The sequence below is a fragment of the Puma concolor genome, chromosome B2, assembly GCF_028749965.1.
Source record: "Puma concolor isolate L17-30 chromosome B2, mPumCon1.1.hap2, whole genome shotgun sequence".
NCBI classification, from domain to species: domain Eukaryota; kingdom Metazoa; phylum Chordata; class Mammalia; order Carnivora; family Felidae; genus Puma; species Puma concolor.
The window spans coordinates 133542656-133563081 of NC_141671.1; the positions used below are offsets into that span (position 1 = coordinate 133542656).

Below are 20426 nucleotides of genomic sequence, written 5' to 3' on the forward strand. Positions count from 1 at the left end.
TTAGAAGAATCAGAGATAACAAAACAATCACCTTCTACCTTTAATGATGTGGATGCCTGCTAAGCCATTGAGAGCGCAAACTAGTTGCCGATGTGCTTCTTCACACTCTGTTCCACATTTCTTCTGTAGAGATGTTAGCAGCTCTTCCATTGTCATGGTGCTAAAAGAAAAGGTAGATTGTTCCTGAAGAGAAAATCCTAAGTGCCAATATTACATCACATAAGATCAAGAGTATCAGACTCTTACAGAGTCTTTGTATATCTTCGGAATCTTTCTTTCCACTTCCATTTTTACCACTGTCACTTTCAACTCAATTGCCTCTTACTATTCTGGCAAGCATTCTATTACCTGATCCCATCCTCCTTTACTTTTTCCCAGTTAGGTCAATGGAGAAGGGAAGTAGAAAAATCTTCCCAAAATATGAAGTACCAACACGATATGTTTGAAACAGTATGGGTGTTAGAAGATAAGATTAAGTCTGAATCTCTAGCATTATAATTTAATGAATCTCCATAAGCCTGAATTTTTTTTTTATCTGTAAAAAAAAATGAGGATTCTTCAAGGATCAGATCAAATGCCATTTCTGCCAAGAGGCTGTCTAACGTTAACCATTTACATAGAAATTATTTCCGTATTCTAACTGTCTACAGCCATGTATAAGTACCTCTTATGAAGTAGGTTTGCCTTATTTTATAGGAATCACTAATCTTTGTCATTTCCCTTATTTGTCTATAAACTGTTTAAAGGCAAAGACAAAAATATAATTCCTCTTTCTATACATTTTTAATAACACCTTATCTTTTTAACACCAGGTGCTAAAACAAAACAAAACAAAACAAAACAAAAAACAAAACAAAACAAAACACGCCAGTTGCCGAGTCACAGAATGATGAACAATTTCTGGGATAACAGTGGACTAGATACTGTGGACACAAATTACAAAGAAAATATAGTAATCTAACTCAGTTAAGTCCCTGATGTAGGAACAAAAAATTAGAATAAGAACAAAAGCCTTTCATATCTGAAGTGCAGCAAAAAATACACAGAACAAAACAAAAAAACAGAATAAAACAATAAAACCCCCAAATAGTCCTAACTTTAAAAGAAATGTTTAAAACCATGAAAATAATTTTGAGAATGTGGCTCTCTTTCATAAATGGGGTTCATGCCAAAGAAAAACCGCACTGCCAAAAATAACTGACAACAGCTCATTTATAAGACCCTGAATGAAACTGGGGGCTGGAAAGCTAATAGCTTAAACACTGTCTATCACTAATATAGTGTCAATTGCAGTGTAAGGAAATTGAAAACAAAACCTTTTCTGGAGTGGCAAAAACTCCCCACGAACGGCCTGTGGGTGGCAGCAGGCCTGCCTGAGCCTCAGCAGTGGATACAGAATGGAGGTGACTGTCCTTCGGTCCAGGCTGCTGAGCTTCAGGGCCCAGTCAGAAATCTTCCTGAGCTTTACTACTGCATCCTGGCAGCACACTTCATGCTGGCGGTGATAGAAATGTCTTTCCACTGGAGAAAAGTGAAGCCAGTGGACTTCTTCTGTCTGAGGGGGTATCTGGATCTGTAGGGAGAAGAAAAAAAAGGATTTCACCTGAAAATTTAACTTTCCATCCCAGCTCTCGCTTCCCTTTTCTTGTAATGTCCTTAATCAGTAAGAACTTATGCTACTGACTTGGTCAATCACATCTTTCTTTGCAGACCTCCATAGTATCTTGGCAATAAAGCTGTAGAGGAGCTGAGGATTCTTCCTGCAGTAAGGGCGATAGAGAAGTCGAACCCACCAGTGTTTGACACAGTAAGGTTCAATACCAAGAAAGACCACCAACCCAAAAAGATCTGAGAAGAAAAAAAAAAAAACAACACATTGAGAATAACTGTTTCTGTATTTCTACATTACTATTTTGAATAACCACTTTCATAGATATTACACAGCACATAGTACTTTCCATGAATTAAAACGCAGATTGTATAGACTCTTGAGTCTGAAAGTTAATTCCACTTTGACTTACGTTTGTTGATATTGCACTAGGTTTTGTGCTAGGAGCTAAAATGTGTAACCATTCCACAAACCTCGTATTTAATTCAAAAGTCTGAAATTTCCATCAGAAGTAAAACTAGAAAATGACTCACTTGTGTGCACCTGATCAAGAGATACATAAGAAGAATCAGGCACTCTCATGAGACTACTGGATTTAAGGCTTGCTGGATTAGAAAAGAAGTCTGAATGACATAGGTGATATGAAGAATATTCACTGATCCAATATTCATTACATTTTTTGGTCTAGTAATTCTACTTTTGGGAAATAAGACTAAAACCATAATAAAAAACTAGAGACAAGATTAATCCACACAGTGACATTCATGCCAACAACATATAGAATAAAAATGACTCAAATAAAGAAATGATTAAATAAATCATATAGTACTCTCCATAAGACAAAACCTTTCTTTTCCTTTTTTTTTTCAAATTTTTTTTTTTTTTTTTAAATTTTTTTTTTCAACATTTATTTATTTTTGGGACAGAGAGAGACAGAGCATGAACGGGGGAGGAGCAGAGAGAGAGGGAGACACAGAATCGGAAACAGGCTCCAGGCTCTGAGCCATCAGCCCAGAGCCTGACGCGGGGCTCGAACTCCCGGACCGCGAGATCGTGACCTGGCTGAAGTCGGACGCTTAACCGACTGCGCCACCCAGGCGCCCCTTTTTTTCAAATTTTTATTTAAATTCTATTTAGCAAAAAATACTCGTTTTAGGAGTAGAATTTAGTGATTCACTTACATATAACACCTGGTGTTCATTACAACAAGGGCCCTCCTTAATGTGCATCACTCATCTAGCCCATCTCCTCACCCACCTCCCTCCCTCCCTCGACCCTCAGTTTGTTCTCTATAGTTATGGTTGGCTTCAGCCCTTCCTTAGTTTCCCTCCTTCCCCTATGTTCATCTGTTTTGTTTCTCAAATTCCACATATGAGGGAAATCGTATGGTATTTAAGATAAAACTGACCTTCTTCTAATCCAATAGGCCTTGTGTTTGTTAGATTTACTTCGTTGTACTTGTATGTTTTATGATTGGGGAATCAATATTATAGTCCATGTTTTACTCACTTAACATTATACCTTACAGTGTTTGCATTTATGATGGATTTTTAAAACAGGAAAAATTGCTTAGAATATAATGTTAAGTGAAAAAAAAGGTATAAAATTATGCATGCAGTATGAGGACAAACATGCAAACATTTATATAAAAAAGACTGGAATAGTGGTTATGTCTTTAAATGAAGATTATGGCTCAGTGTAATTTTTTAAGTATTTTTCTGCATTAAACATGTTCACATTAGGCTATATTCTCTTTAGAAACCATGAAATTTTTTTTTTTTCCAAAAACGTGATGCCCCTACCCACAACATTTATTCTGAAGATGCCTAACAAATATTTAGGTTGAATTAAGTTACTTTGACACTTTCTGAGAGTCCATTAACATCTAAAAAGAAATACTGCCTACATGCAGATATCAATGGAGTTGTACTTCTGTTTAAATCAATCCAATTGCCTATGTGCTCTCTCTTCTTTGAGGTCCCAAAAGTGCCTCAAGCTCAACTTGCCAAAATCAAATTCATACTCTTTATGCCCAAACATGCTTCTCCTCTAGTGTTATTCACCAGGAAATACAGTCACTGTACATGGAGTTATGCTACTTCGAAGTTCTGGCATCTCCCCATCACTGAATAAGCCTTATTAATTTTTTTCTTATCCACTTTTTTGCATTTCTTCAGGACAATCCTAGTTAAAACTCAGGGTGTCAGTATCAACTTGCCTAGATTACTTATTGTAGCCAACTGAGATCCTAGTATCCACTCTGTCCCACTTCTAAACCATTCTCTACACTGCAAATAGATTGAGTTTTTGAAATCCAAATCTAACCACGAGATGATACCCAACCACTTTGTTTAAATCTTTCCAATAGCTCCTACTATTCTTAAGAAAATAAAATTATTCATCATGGCCTACAGAGTCCTCCATGGTCTGATCTATATCCACCTATTCAAATCTACTGGGTTTTCCAGTTTTCCAGCTCTCTGTATTCTAGCCACACTAATATCCTTCCATGCTCCTCCTGCCAGATCATCTTTGTATCTTCTGTTTCCTTTACGATAGAGAATTCTTCCCTATTTACTTAACTCATATTAATATTTCAGATCCTGGCTCAGCTGTCCCTTCCTTCGACATCCCTATTATGTGATGTCACAGAATGAGACATCTTTTCTGAAGCCTATTATAGTTTGAATTTTACATTTCTCTTATACATTAAAGTTACCTTGACTACAGTCTTAACATTTGTCTTAAGTACTTAATAAATACATCTTCCCTTCTAAGCTGTAAGCTCAAGAAGGTCAGGAACCGAGTCTTTTTTTTTTTTTTTTTTATTATACTTCACAAAGAATAAATGAACCAAGTGTACTACAAAGTACTTAAGTAATTTAGAGTCAACACTTTCGAAGAAGCTAAAATGAATACACAAATATATAAATGGGAAACAAGAACAACAAAAGCAGCAGTGGAAACAGCTACCACTCACTGAATATTTAATACCTGCCAGGTACCATGCTAAATGCTTTGCATACTTTATTATAACTAATCTTAAAACATCTTACTTCGCAAATAAGGAAAATAAAAATTTGAATGTTTATGTCATTTCTTTATGGACATACAACTGAAAAGTCAGTATGTCACCATGGTTCGTATATCCTGAAAACCAGTGCTTTGTATACTATACAAAGAAGTATATTACATAGACATGGAGTGGGGAGGATGGGAGGAGAGGGAGGCGTTCTTGCTACCTGGCTTTATTTCAGCCTGCCTGTAGAAACATACTAAAGGCCTCGCAAATTATGGAATGAAAACATCCTAGCCTCATGTCCTTGCTCAGTGTGTAGTCAACCTGGGATTCACAAGATCTCTGGTTGTTGCTAATTAATAAATCATCAAATCTGGTTTATCTCCATCAGTCTAGCACAGTGGTTCTCAATGGAGGTGGAGGTGGAGTGGTATGATTTTGTCCCCCAGGGGATAATAGGCAATGTCTAAAACACATTTGTGGGTGTCACAATTGCAGAAGTGCTACTGCCATCTAGTGGGAGAAGCTAAATATCCCAAGACGCATAGGACAGCTCCCAACAAAAAAGAACTATCCAGGCCCAAATGTCAATGGGGCCAAGGTTGAGTAATCCTGCTCTAACACCAAAAGAAAACCAATGGGACTTTCATTTTCAACTACAACATCGTGACTATGCATCTTTTCCTTCTCCTCTCTCTCTCTTGCTACCTTCTTTCTGTTTTCTACCTACCACTTTGGAGCTTTGAGTTCAGTTTAGACCTGCATCTACACTGCTCAGGAGGGCACAATGACTGTTCACCTTAGGACAATGGGACTACTCACCATCTATCCATTCTCATAAAAACAAAAACCATCCAATTCCATTTAAAAAGATGAATGCTTAAAACTACTAGGAGTGAAATATATGTACAATCACTTACATAAGGATTTCAACAAAGGCTGAAAATACTTGTTCCTAAAAACAAGCAAGCTTTTCAAATATATGCAAAATGTGAAGAAACCATACATTACCCTCCAATCCTCTCTGTACTGGAGTGCCACTGATACACCAGCGATTAATCCCACTCAAGCGCTGAGCCATTTCTGCAGCCTAATGAGAGAGAAATATGCAATAAAAAGAGAAGGAAAAAAAGGCAGGGGAAATTAGGAATGTTTACTCCTGAGAATAGCCCATGAAAAGCTATGCTTCAGGTCAGGCACACTCTCTCTTATTCACAGTTATCACACTCAAAGTTGAAGGTCATATTCAATGGGCCATCTTCTAGTACAGTGGTTCTCATTAGCAGAAGGCTGCCATGAGCCCTCCCCAAAAGAGGAAGAATAGTTCAAGTATGTATAGAATGAAAAGGCTCCCTGAATGATTGAGACATCCCCAATGCCACCCATCCTTAAGATGTGAACCAATGTACTAACAGATAAGATTCATAAATTGAGTGCAGATTACAAACTGGCCAAAGAAAATGGAATAAAGACATATGAACAAAGGCTAAATCAAACTCTATCTTCTAAAGTAGTATTTTCTGTTATGATATGATCTCTCCAATAAAAAGGTCAACTTTGGCCCAAAGTTATCAGAGCCTACACGATGAACTTTCCACTTAGCAGAAATGCTAGCAGAAGTCCCTAAACAGGGACTTTGATCTGCATCACACATAAATTGCCATCTTATTCAAATACATATGGACATTGCATATAAAGCAGTAATTCCTACAGTACCAAAATAACTCCTGAGGGTTATGTAGTTCAGAGCACAAGAGAAAAGCAAATTACTATGTTTAACAACAAACTTTTGGCCAATGTCAACACTGTAGGTTAATTACACTTAGATTATTAATATTTTTATGGACAACTTCCTCAGTCGCTTTCCTCTTTTTACTCCCCAGCCCTCAGAAGATTCTGCAGAAATTCTCACTTTTACAGCAGGACATTCAACCATCTGGGCTTCATCAAGGCAGATCCTCCACCACTCCACAGCTACTAGGGGGCTGGGAATGGCCATATAGCGCTTCTGGTTCCGTAAACGACGCCCATCCTCACTGTTGCTATGTGGGATATCTACATAGTTAAGTTCTGAACGAAGGACATCATAGGTAATGATAACTATATCCTGTTCAGCCAAAAAGTGAGGCTGTAAAAAACCATCTTTCTTCACTCCTTGATATACCTAGGAAACAATCACAGACACAGTTACTGCAGAAAGGCTCATTAAAGATAATGGAAATATTCATTCTTACACCCTTACTGAGTTCTTTCCACTGTTTAGTTTAGTACAAAACATGCTATGAGATACACTCCATGTGTATCTAGACTCACGTGTCTAGATACGTGTCTGGAGAAAGCCACGTTAGGGTAGAAGACCGGTAACATAAGCTTCGTGAAGGGAAATGTAAGAGAAGTGAAAGTGATAGCACAGTGGAAAGACCAATGCTATGGCTGAGAAGGTAAGTTCAGAGGAGTTAAAATCTGAGCTGGCTCTTAAAGAACATTTAGGAGTTCTCACAGGTGGAGAAAGGGGAAAAGGACTTAAGGGTATGTAGGTAGGTAGGTAGGTAGATACAAAAGCACAGAGGTATGAAGAAGTCGAACAAGAAGAGCTATAATTTCCTGAATGCCTTTTATATTTCAGACACTATGCTTCACTTTATCTCCTATCTTCAGCAACAATCTCATTAGTGATTATTTTTATTCCTATCCCACACATAAGAAACATGAAGTGACTTGCTCAGAACTTGCAGAGCCTAGATTCAAATCAAGGTTTATCTACCCAACAAAACTGAGCTCCTCAATGGCCAAGAGGAGGTTTCACTTATTACTGTGTTCTCTCTCCCTGTCTATGGTAGTAGATGAAATATTGAACACCTTAAATAACATTTGTATGGAAAGAAGGAAGGAAGAACAAAGGGAGTGAAGAATACTAACATTACTCAACAAAATGGATTTAGAGGGAACATACCTCAACATAGTAAAGGCCATATATGACAAACCCACAGCTAACATTGTACTCAACAGTGAAAAACTGAAAGCTTTCCCTCTAGGGTCAAGAACAAGATAAGGATGTCTACTCTCACCACTTTTATGCAACATAGTTGAATAGTCCTAGCTGCAACAATCAGATAAGAAAAAGAAATAAAAGGTACCCAAATTGGTAAGAAAAACCTGTCACTATTACCAGATGACATAATAGTATCTAAAGAAAACCCTAAATATTCTACCTAAAAACTATCAGAATCAGTAGTGAATTTAGTAAAGTTGTAGGACATAACATTAATGTACAGAAATCTGTTATACTTCTATACACTAATAAAAAAGAGAAATTAGGAAAATCATCCCATTTACAGTTATACCAAAAAGAATAAAATACCTAGGAATAAATTTAACCAAGGAGGTGAAAGACCTATACTCTGAAAACTGTAAGAAACTGGTGACAGAAACTGAAGATGACAAATAGAAAGATAAATCATGCTCATGAACTGGAGAAATTAATATTGCTAAAATGTCCATAGAACCCAAAGTAATCTACAGATTCAATGCAATCCCTATCAATACCATTAGCATTTTTTCATAGAACGAGAACATATATTCCTAAAATTGGTATGGAACCACTGAAGACCTTGAATAGCCAAAGCCATCTTAAGAAGAACAGAACTGGAGGGGCGCCTGGGTGGCTCAGTCGGTTAAGCGTCTGACTTCAGCTCAGGTCACGATCTCACGGTCTGTGGGTTCAAGCCTCGCATCGGGCTCTGGGCTGATGGCTCAGAGCCTGGAGCCTGCTTCCGATTCTGTGTCTCCTTCTCTCTCTGCCCCTCCCCCATTCATGCTCTGTCTCTCTCTGTCTCAAAAATAAATAAAAATGTTAAAAAAAAAAAAAAGAAAAAAAAAAAAAAAGAAGAACAGAACTGGAAATATCACAATCCCAGATATCAAGATACACTACAAAGCCTGTACTAATCAAGTATATGGCACTAGCAGAAAAATAGATACACAGATCTATGGAACAGGATAGAGTCCAGAAATAAACCGATGCTTATATAGTTAATTAATCTATGACAAAGAAGGCAAGAATGTACAATGGAGAAAAGATAACAAATGGTGCTGGGAAAACTGGACAACTATATGCCAAAGAATAAAAGTGAGCCACTTTCTTACACCATACAAAAATTAACTCAAAATGGAATAAAAGTCTAAATGTGAGATCTGAAGCCATAAAATTCCTAAAAGAAAACATAGGCAGTCAACTTTCAGATGCTGGCCTTAGCCAAATATTTACAGATATGTCTCCTTGGGCAAAGGAAACAAAAACAGAAGTAAACTGCTAGGACCAGTGAAAATAAAAAGATTTTGCATAGCAAAGAACACCATCAAAATTAAAAGGCAATCTAGTAGATGGGAAAAGATATTTGCAAGTGATCTATCCATTTAGGGGATATTAGCCAATATTCAAAATATATAAAGAACTTACAGAGCTCAACACCAAAAAAAAAAAAAAAAAAAAATCGATAAAAAAATGGGGATTTTTTTAAGAAGACAAACCGATGGCCGACACATAAAAAAATGCTCACCAGCACTAATGACAAATGCAAATCAAAGCACAGTGATATATCGCCTCACACCAGTTAGCATGGCTAGTATCAAAAAGACAAAAACAAGTGTTGGTGAGGATGTGGAAAAAAGGAAATTCTTATGCACCGTTTGTGGGAATGTAAACTGATGCAACCACTGTGGAGAACAGTATGGAAGTTCCCAAAAACATTAAAAATAGAAATACTATATGATCCAATAATTCCACTACTGAGTATTTACCCAAAGAAAATGGAAATGCTAACTCAAAAATATAGTCACCCATTTTTACTGCAGCATTATTTACAACAGCCAAGTTATGGAAGCAACCTGTGTCCACTGATAGATGATGGATAAAAAAAATGTGGTATATATAAACAGTGGAACATTAGTTACAAAAAAGAATGAGATCTTGTCATTTGTGACAACATGGATGAACCTAGAGGCATTATGCTAAATGAAAGATGCCAGACAGAGAAAGATAAATCCCATATGATTCCACTTATATGTGGAACCCTAAAAAAACCAACCAACCAACCAACCAACCAACCAAACATAAAACATAAAACAGTATCATAAATACAGAGAACAAATAGTGGTTGCCAGAGGGGAGGGAATTGAGGGGGTGGGTGCGTGAAACAGGTGAAGGGGATTAAGAAATACAGACTTCTAGTTGTAAGATAAATAAGTCACAAGGATGAAAAGTACAGCATAGGTAGTCAATAATACTGTCCTAACATTGCATGGTAACAGATGGTAACTACACTTGTCTTGGTGAGCATAGCATGATGTACAGAATTGTCGATTCGTTGTTATACACCTGAAATTAACATAACGTATGCCAACTATACTTCAATTAAAAACAAAATACTAACATTAGTAAGTTACAATGAACTATGTGCCAGCACTTTATCAATTCATTTAACCTTCACAGTAAGTCTATGAAGGGGTATTAATTTTAGAACTTAGCACAGTTCCTGGCACATTACAGGTGCTCAATAAATATTTGCTGAATGAGTAAATTCTTATTTTACAGATAATGTAACTGAGGCCTCAAAGGATGACTCTGGATCTAAGAGGTAGAGATGAGACGGCAGCTACTATTACACAATGCTGCCTTTCTGTCTGAGAGTGTAAATGTGTATATGAAGTCTTTTTCATTTACATGATGGATTTTTTCTTTAAAAAAAAATTTTTTTTTTAACGTTTATTTATTTTTGGGACAGAGAGAGACAGAGCATGAACGGGGGAGGGGCAGAGAGAGAGGGAGACACAGAATCGGAAGCAGGCTCCAGGCTCTGAGCCATCAGCCCAGAGCCTGACGCGGGGCTCGAACTCAAGGACCATGAGATCGTGACCTGAGCTGAAGTCGGACGCTCAACCGACTGAGCCACCCAGGCGCCCCTACATGATGGATTTTTTTCAAAAGCTTCCACATCTTTTAACTCAAAGCGCTTTAACTTCTGAACTTCTGATGTCAGAAAAGAATGCAGAGTCTACTGTTTCATTTCCCATTCTCAATTTCCTCTTCAAATTCTGATTTCATAACTATCTTATTAATTTTTGGAATAAACAACAAAGTGATAAAGGTTGTAAAAATTACCACAGGGAAGCAAAAATTGGGATTTTCCTATTCATTTAAAGAGTCCAAACTGCCTTACCAAGACTCGAAGAGATGATGACCTCACATGCCTGTTGATTTCATCCACCCACTGATGACAAATGGAACTGGGCGAGATGATCAGAGTTGCTCGTGTTGATACTGGCTCCATTGCAACAAGGCAATGGGGGCAGTAAAAAGGCTTAATCTTCAGATTCTTCTCTTCATAATTCACACATTTTGCATGTTGCCATAGGTGGCATTTCAGGCACTGAACACGAGGTTTACGGTCTACCTGATCAAGCTCACCACATATGCACTCAAAGCGATAATCTGAGGAATTACAGGGACTCCCGATATTAGATTGTGGCACATCACCGTCGGTAGGGTTTAAAGATTCAGCTTGGTCCTTTGCTCCACGTTCTTCCTTGATTTCAAAGATACATGTACTTTTAGATGTGGTAACATCAGTAATTCCAGAGTCACTGGTAGCTGGACAGTGATCTTGTGAACTGAGATTGATATTAGGCTGACCTTTTCCCTTTTTTGTGGATAGAACAGGCTTTTTCTTGAATTTACTACGATTTTTCCGAGGCTTATAGTAATAATAATAAGGATCATCATCATCATCATCAGATGTGTTTGATGGCAAGTATTCAGAATCTGTGTCTTTGTTCCCTGATTTTCTGGATTCTTTCTGAATTTTCCTTGGACTCCCTATTGCCTATGAAAAATATTATTTAATTAATTTGTATCAATATAATTACAATACTGAAATTAAATCCCCAACCTTATTTATAAGCTTTCCATAAAAATCCAATAGCCACTCTTGCTACCATTTTCTCACTAGAAGAATCACTCCTGATCACTGGCTTTCAATCTGCCCTCTGTAAGAAGCCTCTCTGTGGTCTACAGGTCTAAAAAGGAAGGCTCTACTATTGTATAAGTAAAAGCTGAAGAGAATAAAAATTAGATAGGAAGCTACTAATATTTTGACATTAACCTCTTATAATTCATATTTTGTCTAAATCAATAAAAGACTAATAGTTTATAATACATAAATATACAAACTCGGGCAATTAACATATCAAGTACGAAAATATAGCATTTAAAGAAAGTGAAAATCTACTAGTTACTGCAATTAGCAAATAAACTCCTTTTTTCTTTCTGCTTTCTACCTGTACCCCTCCTGAAATTATTTACTGGATAACAATTCTGTGCCAGGCATAGTGTTAGATGCTGGCAATACAAATATGAGGAATATTTAGTTCCTGGTCTCCACGAGGTCTATTGGAAAAGAAAGAACAATAAAAAGTGAAACAATCAAGAATGCCTAAGAGGAGTACAAAACAGACAGGGGCTGGGATGGGGAGGTAGGTGCCAGCATGAGCTTCCTAGAAGTGATGTCAGACCTGAGGTTGAACAGATGAGTTGGGACACTTGCCATGAATGGCACTAATTGAAGATTTTCCTTTTTTGGTGACAGAAGGATTATTAGAAGCATAGAAGTTCATTGCAGCTTTCTACCCTGGCTGGGGAAAAATGTTGGGAGACTCCCTACTCCAGAAAATGAACTTTTTTATCTGTCATTTCCTTCACAGTAGACAAGCTAGTAGCTCCACACTTTGATTTACTGTCATTAGTCTTTACTGGATTAATTGATTGATTTTAAAGTCTATTTATTTATTTTAAGTAATCTCTATACCCAACCTGGGGCTCAAACTCACAACCCCGAGAACAAGAATCTCATCTGACTAAGCCAGTCAGGTGCCCCATTTACCTGATTTATGTTTGCATAGCTATGTAATTATTTTTTTTAAAGCAAGTTTGAAATTAATAGCCCCCCAAAAGCAGTTTTATAACAAAATGTAAAAATTTTATAAGATGACATGGGAAAAATGAGAACTTACATAAAAGATTGAAAATGTATATAAAAAGCTAAGCAAATGTAAGGTATCATTAATATTTTTAAACTACAGAACAGATTTTTAACTGCTGACAACATTAGGATAAGGAGAGAGTCGTTTTATTTTTTTTCTCTCTCTTTTCTTAACGTTTATTTTTTTGAGAGAGAGCAAGAGTACTGGCGCACGAATGGAAGAAGGAAGAGAGAAAGGTGAGAGAGAATCCCAAGTAGGCTTCTGCACAGAGCCCAATGCAGAGCTGGATCTTTGAGCATGAACTTTGAGATCAAGACCTGAGCCAAAATCAAGAGTAAGACACTCAACTGACTAGCCACCCAGGCACCCCTACTTTTTTCTCTTTTTTAAAAAAAGATTTTTTTGTGTGTTATTTTAAACTCTTTAATATGCTTAACCCACCGGGGGGTGCCTGGGTGGCTGTTGGTTAAGCGTCCGACTTTGCCTCAGGTCATGATCTCACAGTTTGTGAGTTTGATCCCCACATCTGGGTCTGTGCTAACAGCTCAGAGACTGGAGCCTGCTTCAGATTCTGTGTCTCCCTCTCTCTCTGCCCCTCCCATGCTCATGCTCTGTCTCTCTTTCCCAATAATAATAAATAAACGTTAAAAAATTAATATGCTTAACCCACCAAAATAATTCATTCAAATATTTATTGAGTACTTGCTATGTGCCAAGCACTCTTCTCTGGGACTAGTAAAACACAGTTTCTACTCTGATGAAACTTCTACTCAGGAGGTAGAAAAGAGATGATACAGGCATATGTGATTTTCCTAGTTTGTTTTTTATCTTCAGTCTCTAAAAGCCTTCGTGTCAAGTGGGATCTGTCCACTCCCTCTATAAGGCATCACATAGAGCAACTTAATAAATGTTGTTACCTGCTTTTTTGTTTTATCATATGTATCTTCTTCCTTGTAATTCTTCCCCAATGTAAAAGTCCCAGAAAAACCATGCCCTTTGATCTGTTTCACAAGACCTTCAAAAATTAAACATTTCAGCATCCGTTTCAGAAGACTCCTGTTCCGCTGAACATCATATCTATATATAGAACTGACATACTTATAGATGGAAAGGATGGAAACTCCTTTTTTTCCATTCATTTCTTTCACAGCTGTCAGGATCATCACACGTGTAGCTATATGCAAAAGGATATGCTAACTTAGAATAATTGAAATTAGAAAAAAAACAGAGACATATTAAGAATAATATGCACTGAGAACTAAGACAAAAAAAAGACTTTTATTGAAGATATGTTGTCTGTATATCATTTTGAAGAATATGTAATAAAAATTATCTCAATATATTAATAATATACTATGATGGAAATAACCTAAAGAAGAATTGCTCATTAATTTGTTAATCTACCAAAGCAACTATCATTTAAAATTATATTCGGGGGAAAAAAAACTTACTACAATTGTCCATGTATATGCTACCATCAGTAAAGGAAACATTTGTTGGTTAGCAGAATTTGAAGTGGCTATGCTGGAGAATAAACAAAGCCTGGTGTAAACTGTAAGCTCAAGAAATTTAAATGCAACAGACTGAGCAAGATTTATACCAAGAAAGAATGAATCAATCAAATGAAAGAATATATCTTTACTTTTGTTAAGGTAATATGATTTGTAATTGACCCCATTTATACAAAGTATAAACCATGAAAACAATTATTCATAACAACTACAAGATCTCTCCCTATAAGAAATGCAAGAACTATGACAAAGATGACTGTAAAAACGTATTTTCTTTCAGAGATTTCATACTTACGGGGACACTGAACTTTTTCTTTTGGTTCAAATTCCGTATTTGGGGTTTCTGTGTTTTTTACTTTTCCTCCAGACTGATGTGATGGAATGAAATAATTCACCACTTTTCCCTGATATAAACAACATTCAACAGTCACCCAGTGCTTTGCTTTCAGTAATTGGAGCTGCTTGTTAAAATTAACCCTTCTATTAGGAGATGTAAAAGAGTTGTAAAAAAATGATGAAAGAAAGAGCTAAATATGCTATTCATATATACAAACCTTATGTTTTATTTCAGGGCTACCGCTAGCTATCACTTGAAAACTGTGCATATTATCTTAAATTACCTAAATGTTAAGTGTGAAACTTCTGAAATTAACTTAAAAAAAAAATTTTTTTTAATCTTTATTTATTTTTGAGAGGGAGAGAGAGACAGAGTGTGAGTGGGCAGAGAGACAGGGAGGCACAGAATCTGAAGCAAGCTCCAGGCTCAAAGCTGTCAGCACAGAGCCTGACGGGGGGCTCAAACCCACAAACCGTGAGATCATGACCCAAGCCGAAGTCAGACACTTAACAGACTGAGCCACCCAGGTGCCCCTTCTGAAATTAACTTTTCAAAGGCTTGTTTAAATATGGAATTAACATAGAAGTTACCGAGAGTTAAATCATATAGTTAATACAGAAGTTACTGTTAACACTGGGGCACCTGAGTGGCTCAGTTGGTTGAGTGTCCAACTCAGGTCATGAGCTTGCAGTTCATGAGTTCGAGCCCCCCATCATCTGCTGCTGTCAGCATAGACACTGCTTTGGATCCTTTGTTCCCCTCTCTCTGCCCCTGCCTTGCCTGCACTGTCTCTCTCTCTCAAAAATAAATAAACATTAAAACAAAAAAAAGTTACTGTAAAACTATATATTCCAACTCATTTGTTTTTTAACAACGAAATAGATATTTTCTATTCCCTACTCAAATCTATGAGGTTAACTTTGCAAACTTGACCCTATCAGAAGATCACATTATCCCTAAAGTTGTGGGCACAGTGAGCCCTACACGTAATGATACTCTTACCTAGTGTGTTGATTTTAGGTTTTATTACCGGAAATTATGAACTATGAGCTGCACGTGCTTCAGTGGAGCTGTTTCTTTTTTTCCTCCATAAACTCTAAAATTTGTATTTCTAAACACAATTATATATTTTAGAACAAGGACTCAGAGTTTGATTCATTTAGCAATCTAATTACAAAGCTATTTAGCCTTTAACAAAGTTTGAAGTATTAGATTCTATGACTTACATATCTGAGATTTGTACAATTAAAAAAAATTACTTTCAAAAATATTTACTGGTAATATGGAGGCTTGTAGTAGTGACAAAACATTTGAGGGAGTAACAGTACTTTCCTATGAGTTTCTCTGCCAACGAGAAGGAATCTTGGTGACAGCATATCCCCTTTCCTAGTTGGCCAATATCACTTAACGAAAACCCTGCCAGGTCACAAACATCCTACTCTCTGTGCCCACTTGAGGTTAACTAATAACTAGTACAATTAATTAGCCTCAGAGGAGACTAAAAGTGTTGGCTTAAGTGCCAAGCAAATGTTCAATATATGATGCTTTTTGAGAACATATGTCCCCTGCTTTCTTGGCCCTATGGTACTACTCCTACCTCAGGAAGAGTGAGAGCATCTTGTTTGACATCTTGTCGGGTATGTGTCAGAATCAGAGCCAAAACCTCCACTGTCTTTCCAAGACCCATCTCATCTGCTAAGATTCCGCCAAGCAACTGTGGCCCAGCATTTGGGTAATCACGGATGATGCTGAAGGAAAAAACAAGAAAAACGTATCACAGGAAGGCAAGTAAAAATTATACTACTCCTAAAGAAAACTGGAAGAAATCCATAAAAGTCAAAGTTTTTTTAAACTACATTTTAGTGTGAAACAATCTGAAATGCTAGGTCACTGAATAAAGAACCATGATAATCAAAAAACTGCCTGAGCTGACAAGTGAGTCTGCAGAAACAGGAGTGGTACTGGTAAATAACATCGTTCTTTTCTCTTCTTTAAATAAAAGGAGGTGTGTCTGCCTTCTTTCTGTGTCTGTGAAGAAAAAAACGAGGATAATAACTACTGATTCACCTATGATGTTGCTATGTTTAATGATTCCTATGACTTTAATAATAGAAATTAACAAATCTAATGAAAATATGAGAACTGGTCCGTAGAAAGATGACATTTTTGGGGCGCCTGGGTGGCGCAGTCGGTTAAGCGTCCGACTTCAGCCAGGTCACGATCTCACGGTCCGTGAGTTCGAGCCCCGCGTCAGGCTCTGGGCTGATGGCTCAGAGCCTGGAGCCTGTTTCCGATTCTGTGTCTCCCTCTCTCTCTGCCCCTCCACCGTTCATGCTCTGTCTCTCTCTGTCTCAAAAATAAAATAAACATAAAAAAAAAAAAATTAAAAAAAAAAAAGAAAGATGACATTTTTATTTAAAATTAAAATCTCGGGGCGCCTGGGTGGCACAGTCGGTTAAGCGTCTGACTTCAGCCAGGTCACGATCTCGCGGTCCGTGAGTTCGAGCCCTGTGTCGGGCTCTGGGCTGATGGCTCAGAGCCTGGAGCCTGCTTCCGATTCTGTGTCTCCCTCTCTCTCTGCCCCTCCCCCATTCATGCTCTGTCTCTCTCTGTCCCAAAAATAAATAAACATTAAAAAAAAAATTAAAAAAAAAAAAAAAATTAAAATTTTTTTAAATATGAGTAACTAAGCTTCTTAAATCCATTATTTTCCATTCATTATAGAAAAATGACAAGTACTATTAATTTCTTATTTGTCTTACCTATAAAAATGATAAAAATATAAAGTCTAGTAAGACTTCGACTTAGTATTCCTTCCTAAGGTACTGCCAAGGCTAAAGACATATGCGACCAATGTCATACAGGTTTTTGTAACATTTACTTTTAATACCTAGCACATAAAGTTTGCCTTACCAGCCTGTGTACGGATTGTAGTAGAGTTTCAAACCCTCAGATGTAACAATCTCTCGCCATAAGAAATGCAGGGTATTTTCTAAAGAAAAATATAACCATAAGAACAAGTTTTTGTTTGTTTTCCTTTCTGCCAGAAAATCACGTTAAAATAAAAATAATAGTCAAAATACTCCGGGAAGCCACATACACATGGAAAAAGGCTAGGATCTCATTCTTTTTTTCAGATACTATTCTTGTAATTATTCTTCCTTTGCTTTGGGCACCAATATTTTCCACATAAGTGTTATGCAGAAAAACGAAGTACAGCATATCACAGAGAATTAACAGGAAAAGAAAATGAATACAGGAAAACAACTCCTACCCAATGAAGGAAAATAGCTTATCCTCTATAATTCCTTCAAAAAGTTGCCGAAAATCTTTAAATAACCCAACAGACATATGCTTGTGGGCTAATACATTAACTCAAATCAGACCTAACCTTTTAGAGGGGTCTGATAGCAGGAGGAAAATCTTATTTAACTGAAGAAAAAATATCTTAAACACTGAAGTATTGAGTGTATTTCAACCAGAGTCTTCCATATTTCTTTCCCTTAATATTTTAAGTTGTTTAAACCAACTGCCAAATTAGGAAGAATGTCTGTATCTACCAGTGAAATGGCAAGTAATTTTGCTACCTGCTTTAGGGATTAACAGGTGAAGTAGGAATATAGATACATAGGGTTTATAAAATGAAAAAAATTAAAAGATTAAAAAGCTTCAATATATGGGAACCACAGGGAACATAACTATTAAATGGCACATGGGATTTAATCAACAAAATCCATTCTGTGGATAAAAAAGAATGAAATACTGCTATATGCAGCATGGATGAATCTCAAAAAACAGTATGTTCAAAGAGGCCAACTTCTCCCCCGCCTTAAGTGTCCGCGTTTTGCCATTCTATTAATTGTTTCAAAAACAGGCAAAGCGAACTTATGGTGGCACTAGTTGCCTCCTGAAGGGGTTGAAGTAGGAGAATTGACTGGGCCATGAGGGAACGTCAGGGAAATATTTCATGTTAGCACTGTATCACAGATATAAAAAGACAAAATCAATTTTAACAATTTTATTTAGCTTAACATAAACAAAACCTTATCATTTCCATATGTAATCAATATAAAATTATGAATGAGATACTTGGCCTCTTTTTTTGTACTATTTGAAATCTGGTATATATTTTAAACTTACAACACATAATCTGGGCAGTCATTCGAAGTCTCAAGAGGGACGTGTGGCTAGTGCCTTCTGAGAAAATCTAGTTCTATGTCTTAATTGGGTCATTGGTAACACAGATGCATAGATTTAGCCTAATATATCAAATTGTGCCCTTAAGAGCTGTGTATTTTACCCTAAGTAAGTTATACCTTAATAAAATTGTATAAAGAAAAGTTACTGCATTTTGGAGAAAAAATAATCCAGTCTGTAGGACACTACAGAGCTAACAATTTCCTCAATGAATAAATTATAAGAAAAAAATACAGAATGTGAAGAGATAAAATCTATGGATTAAAGAAACTTAAGTGACAACAATTCCAATGTATGAATGCTATTTGGTTTCAAATCTGAATCAACTGCAAGACAGAAAGAGAAACAGAGAGAGAGAAAGGGAGAAAAAAAGAAGGAAGAGAGGAGAGAGATTTGGCAGTATTAAAGAATTACTGGGTTTAAAAATCCATCATAACATATATATTTTATATCTGTTTAAAGCAACCCTTTCTTTCATTGAAATAAACTGTGACATTACCAGATTAAATGATATGATAATCTGGTATAATCTGGTATAATTATTATCACAATATATGAAATTATTACTTCAATATAATTTAGAGTACGGATGAGAAGTAGGAAGAAATAATGTTGGTTATAAATGAATATTTTCTAAAATTAAAAATTAAAAAGTGACATTTGCTGGATTAAAGAAGTATAAACTGGAATCTACGGGAGAAACAAGAGCTATACCTCATTAAAATAAATCTATACGGAATGGAAGAGAAATGGTCAACACTTCACTTCCTAGAATCATGCAAAAATCTCATCTTCTGCCCATTCCTTTAAAGATAGTGATAAAAAGGAATAAGTGACTCCGATAAACTTACTTTCACAAAAACACTTAATAGATAACATTTTATTTTATCATTTATTTTGTGGAGTAAAGAAAATAAATGCAAACCTAGGAGAATTAGTCACACACCAGTCTCCCACTTCTGTAAATTTGCTTTCTGTTGCTAATAGTCATCATTAAGTTGTGAAGCTTATCGCAGATGATTAGCAAGATTCCCATTTGATCATGTTCCAAAAGCAATTCTTAGTTAGAAAGGCATGTAAAAAATTTATTGGTTTTAAAAAATTCCAATCAAGGCAGTCTTTATTTGGCAGGAAAAATTAGTTTAAACGCTTATAGTTGAGGGAACTTACAAATGAATTTCTCTGCCTTTCAATTTTAAAGAATTTCTTAGACTACCATTTTGTTCACAGGAAAATTCATTCAATTATAATTAATTCCTAATTATCTTTCATGAAATCCCTCAGATCAATTTGTCTTTGAGCATCTTATACTTGCCACTAGCAGGAGCACTTCTGAAATGCTCTTGTTGTAGCATCCAATTGACAGCCTCTCTTTGGTATGGTCTCAGCACAGGAATCAACGCAGGATGCTGGACATCCACGTGGATGGACTGCGTTTCTTGCTGATGTGTTTGCTTCACAAACTGATAGAGCTCATCGATGTCCTGTCCCTCTGGCTCACTCTCTGAATCTTCTTCATCCTCTTCCAACACATCTGTACATCCAACAACAAATGTACTCAAAACAACCCACTTTTTATAACTATAAGCAATTCTTATTCTAAGAACATACTATGCATTTTCCAAACTCTGGGGTCCTGCTCAGTGTGTTTTGGGACTAGAAGGCCCTATCGTTAATTCTTCACTGATCGAAAACCTACCCATCTATCCTTCAAGA

General features: G+C 36.5%; 1 protein-coding gene across 2 annotated transcripts in view; it reads right to left on the minus strand.

Moving 5' to 3' along the window:
• Positions 1-20426, minus strand: part of SHPRH (SNF2 histone linker PHD RING helicase) — a 97917-nt gene that overhangs the window by 65056 nt on the left and 12435 nt on the right. Inside the window, exons 4-14 of one of the 2 annotated variants that reach the window (XM_025925366.2) lie at positions 20026-20244; positions 17427-17505; positions 16111-16261; positions 14472-14580; positions 13583-13839; positions 10847-11509; positions 6541-6792; positions 5640-5718; positions 1685-1848; positions 1317-1573; positions 39-160 (exon numbers count right to left, since the gene is read on the minus strand). In XM_025925366.2, the coding sequence (XP_025781151.1) occupies positions 39-160; positions 1317-1573; positions 1685-1848; positions 5640-5718; positions 6541-6792; positions 10847-11509; positions 13583-13839; positions 14472-14580; positions 16111-16261; positions 17427-17505; positions 20026-20244 (2352 nt within the window). Of the gene's footprint in view, positions 1-38; positions 161-1316; positions 1574-1684; positions 1849-5639; positions 5719-6540; positions 6793-10846; positions 11510-13582; positions 13840-14471; positions 14581-16110; positions 16262-17426; positions 19007-20025; positions 20245-20426 lie in introns of those variants that run through there. The other variant, XM_086708071.1, reaches the window with a different exon arrangement.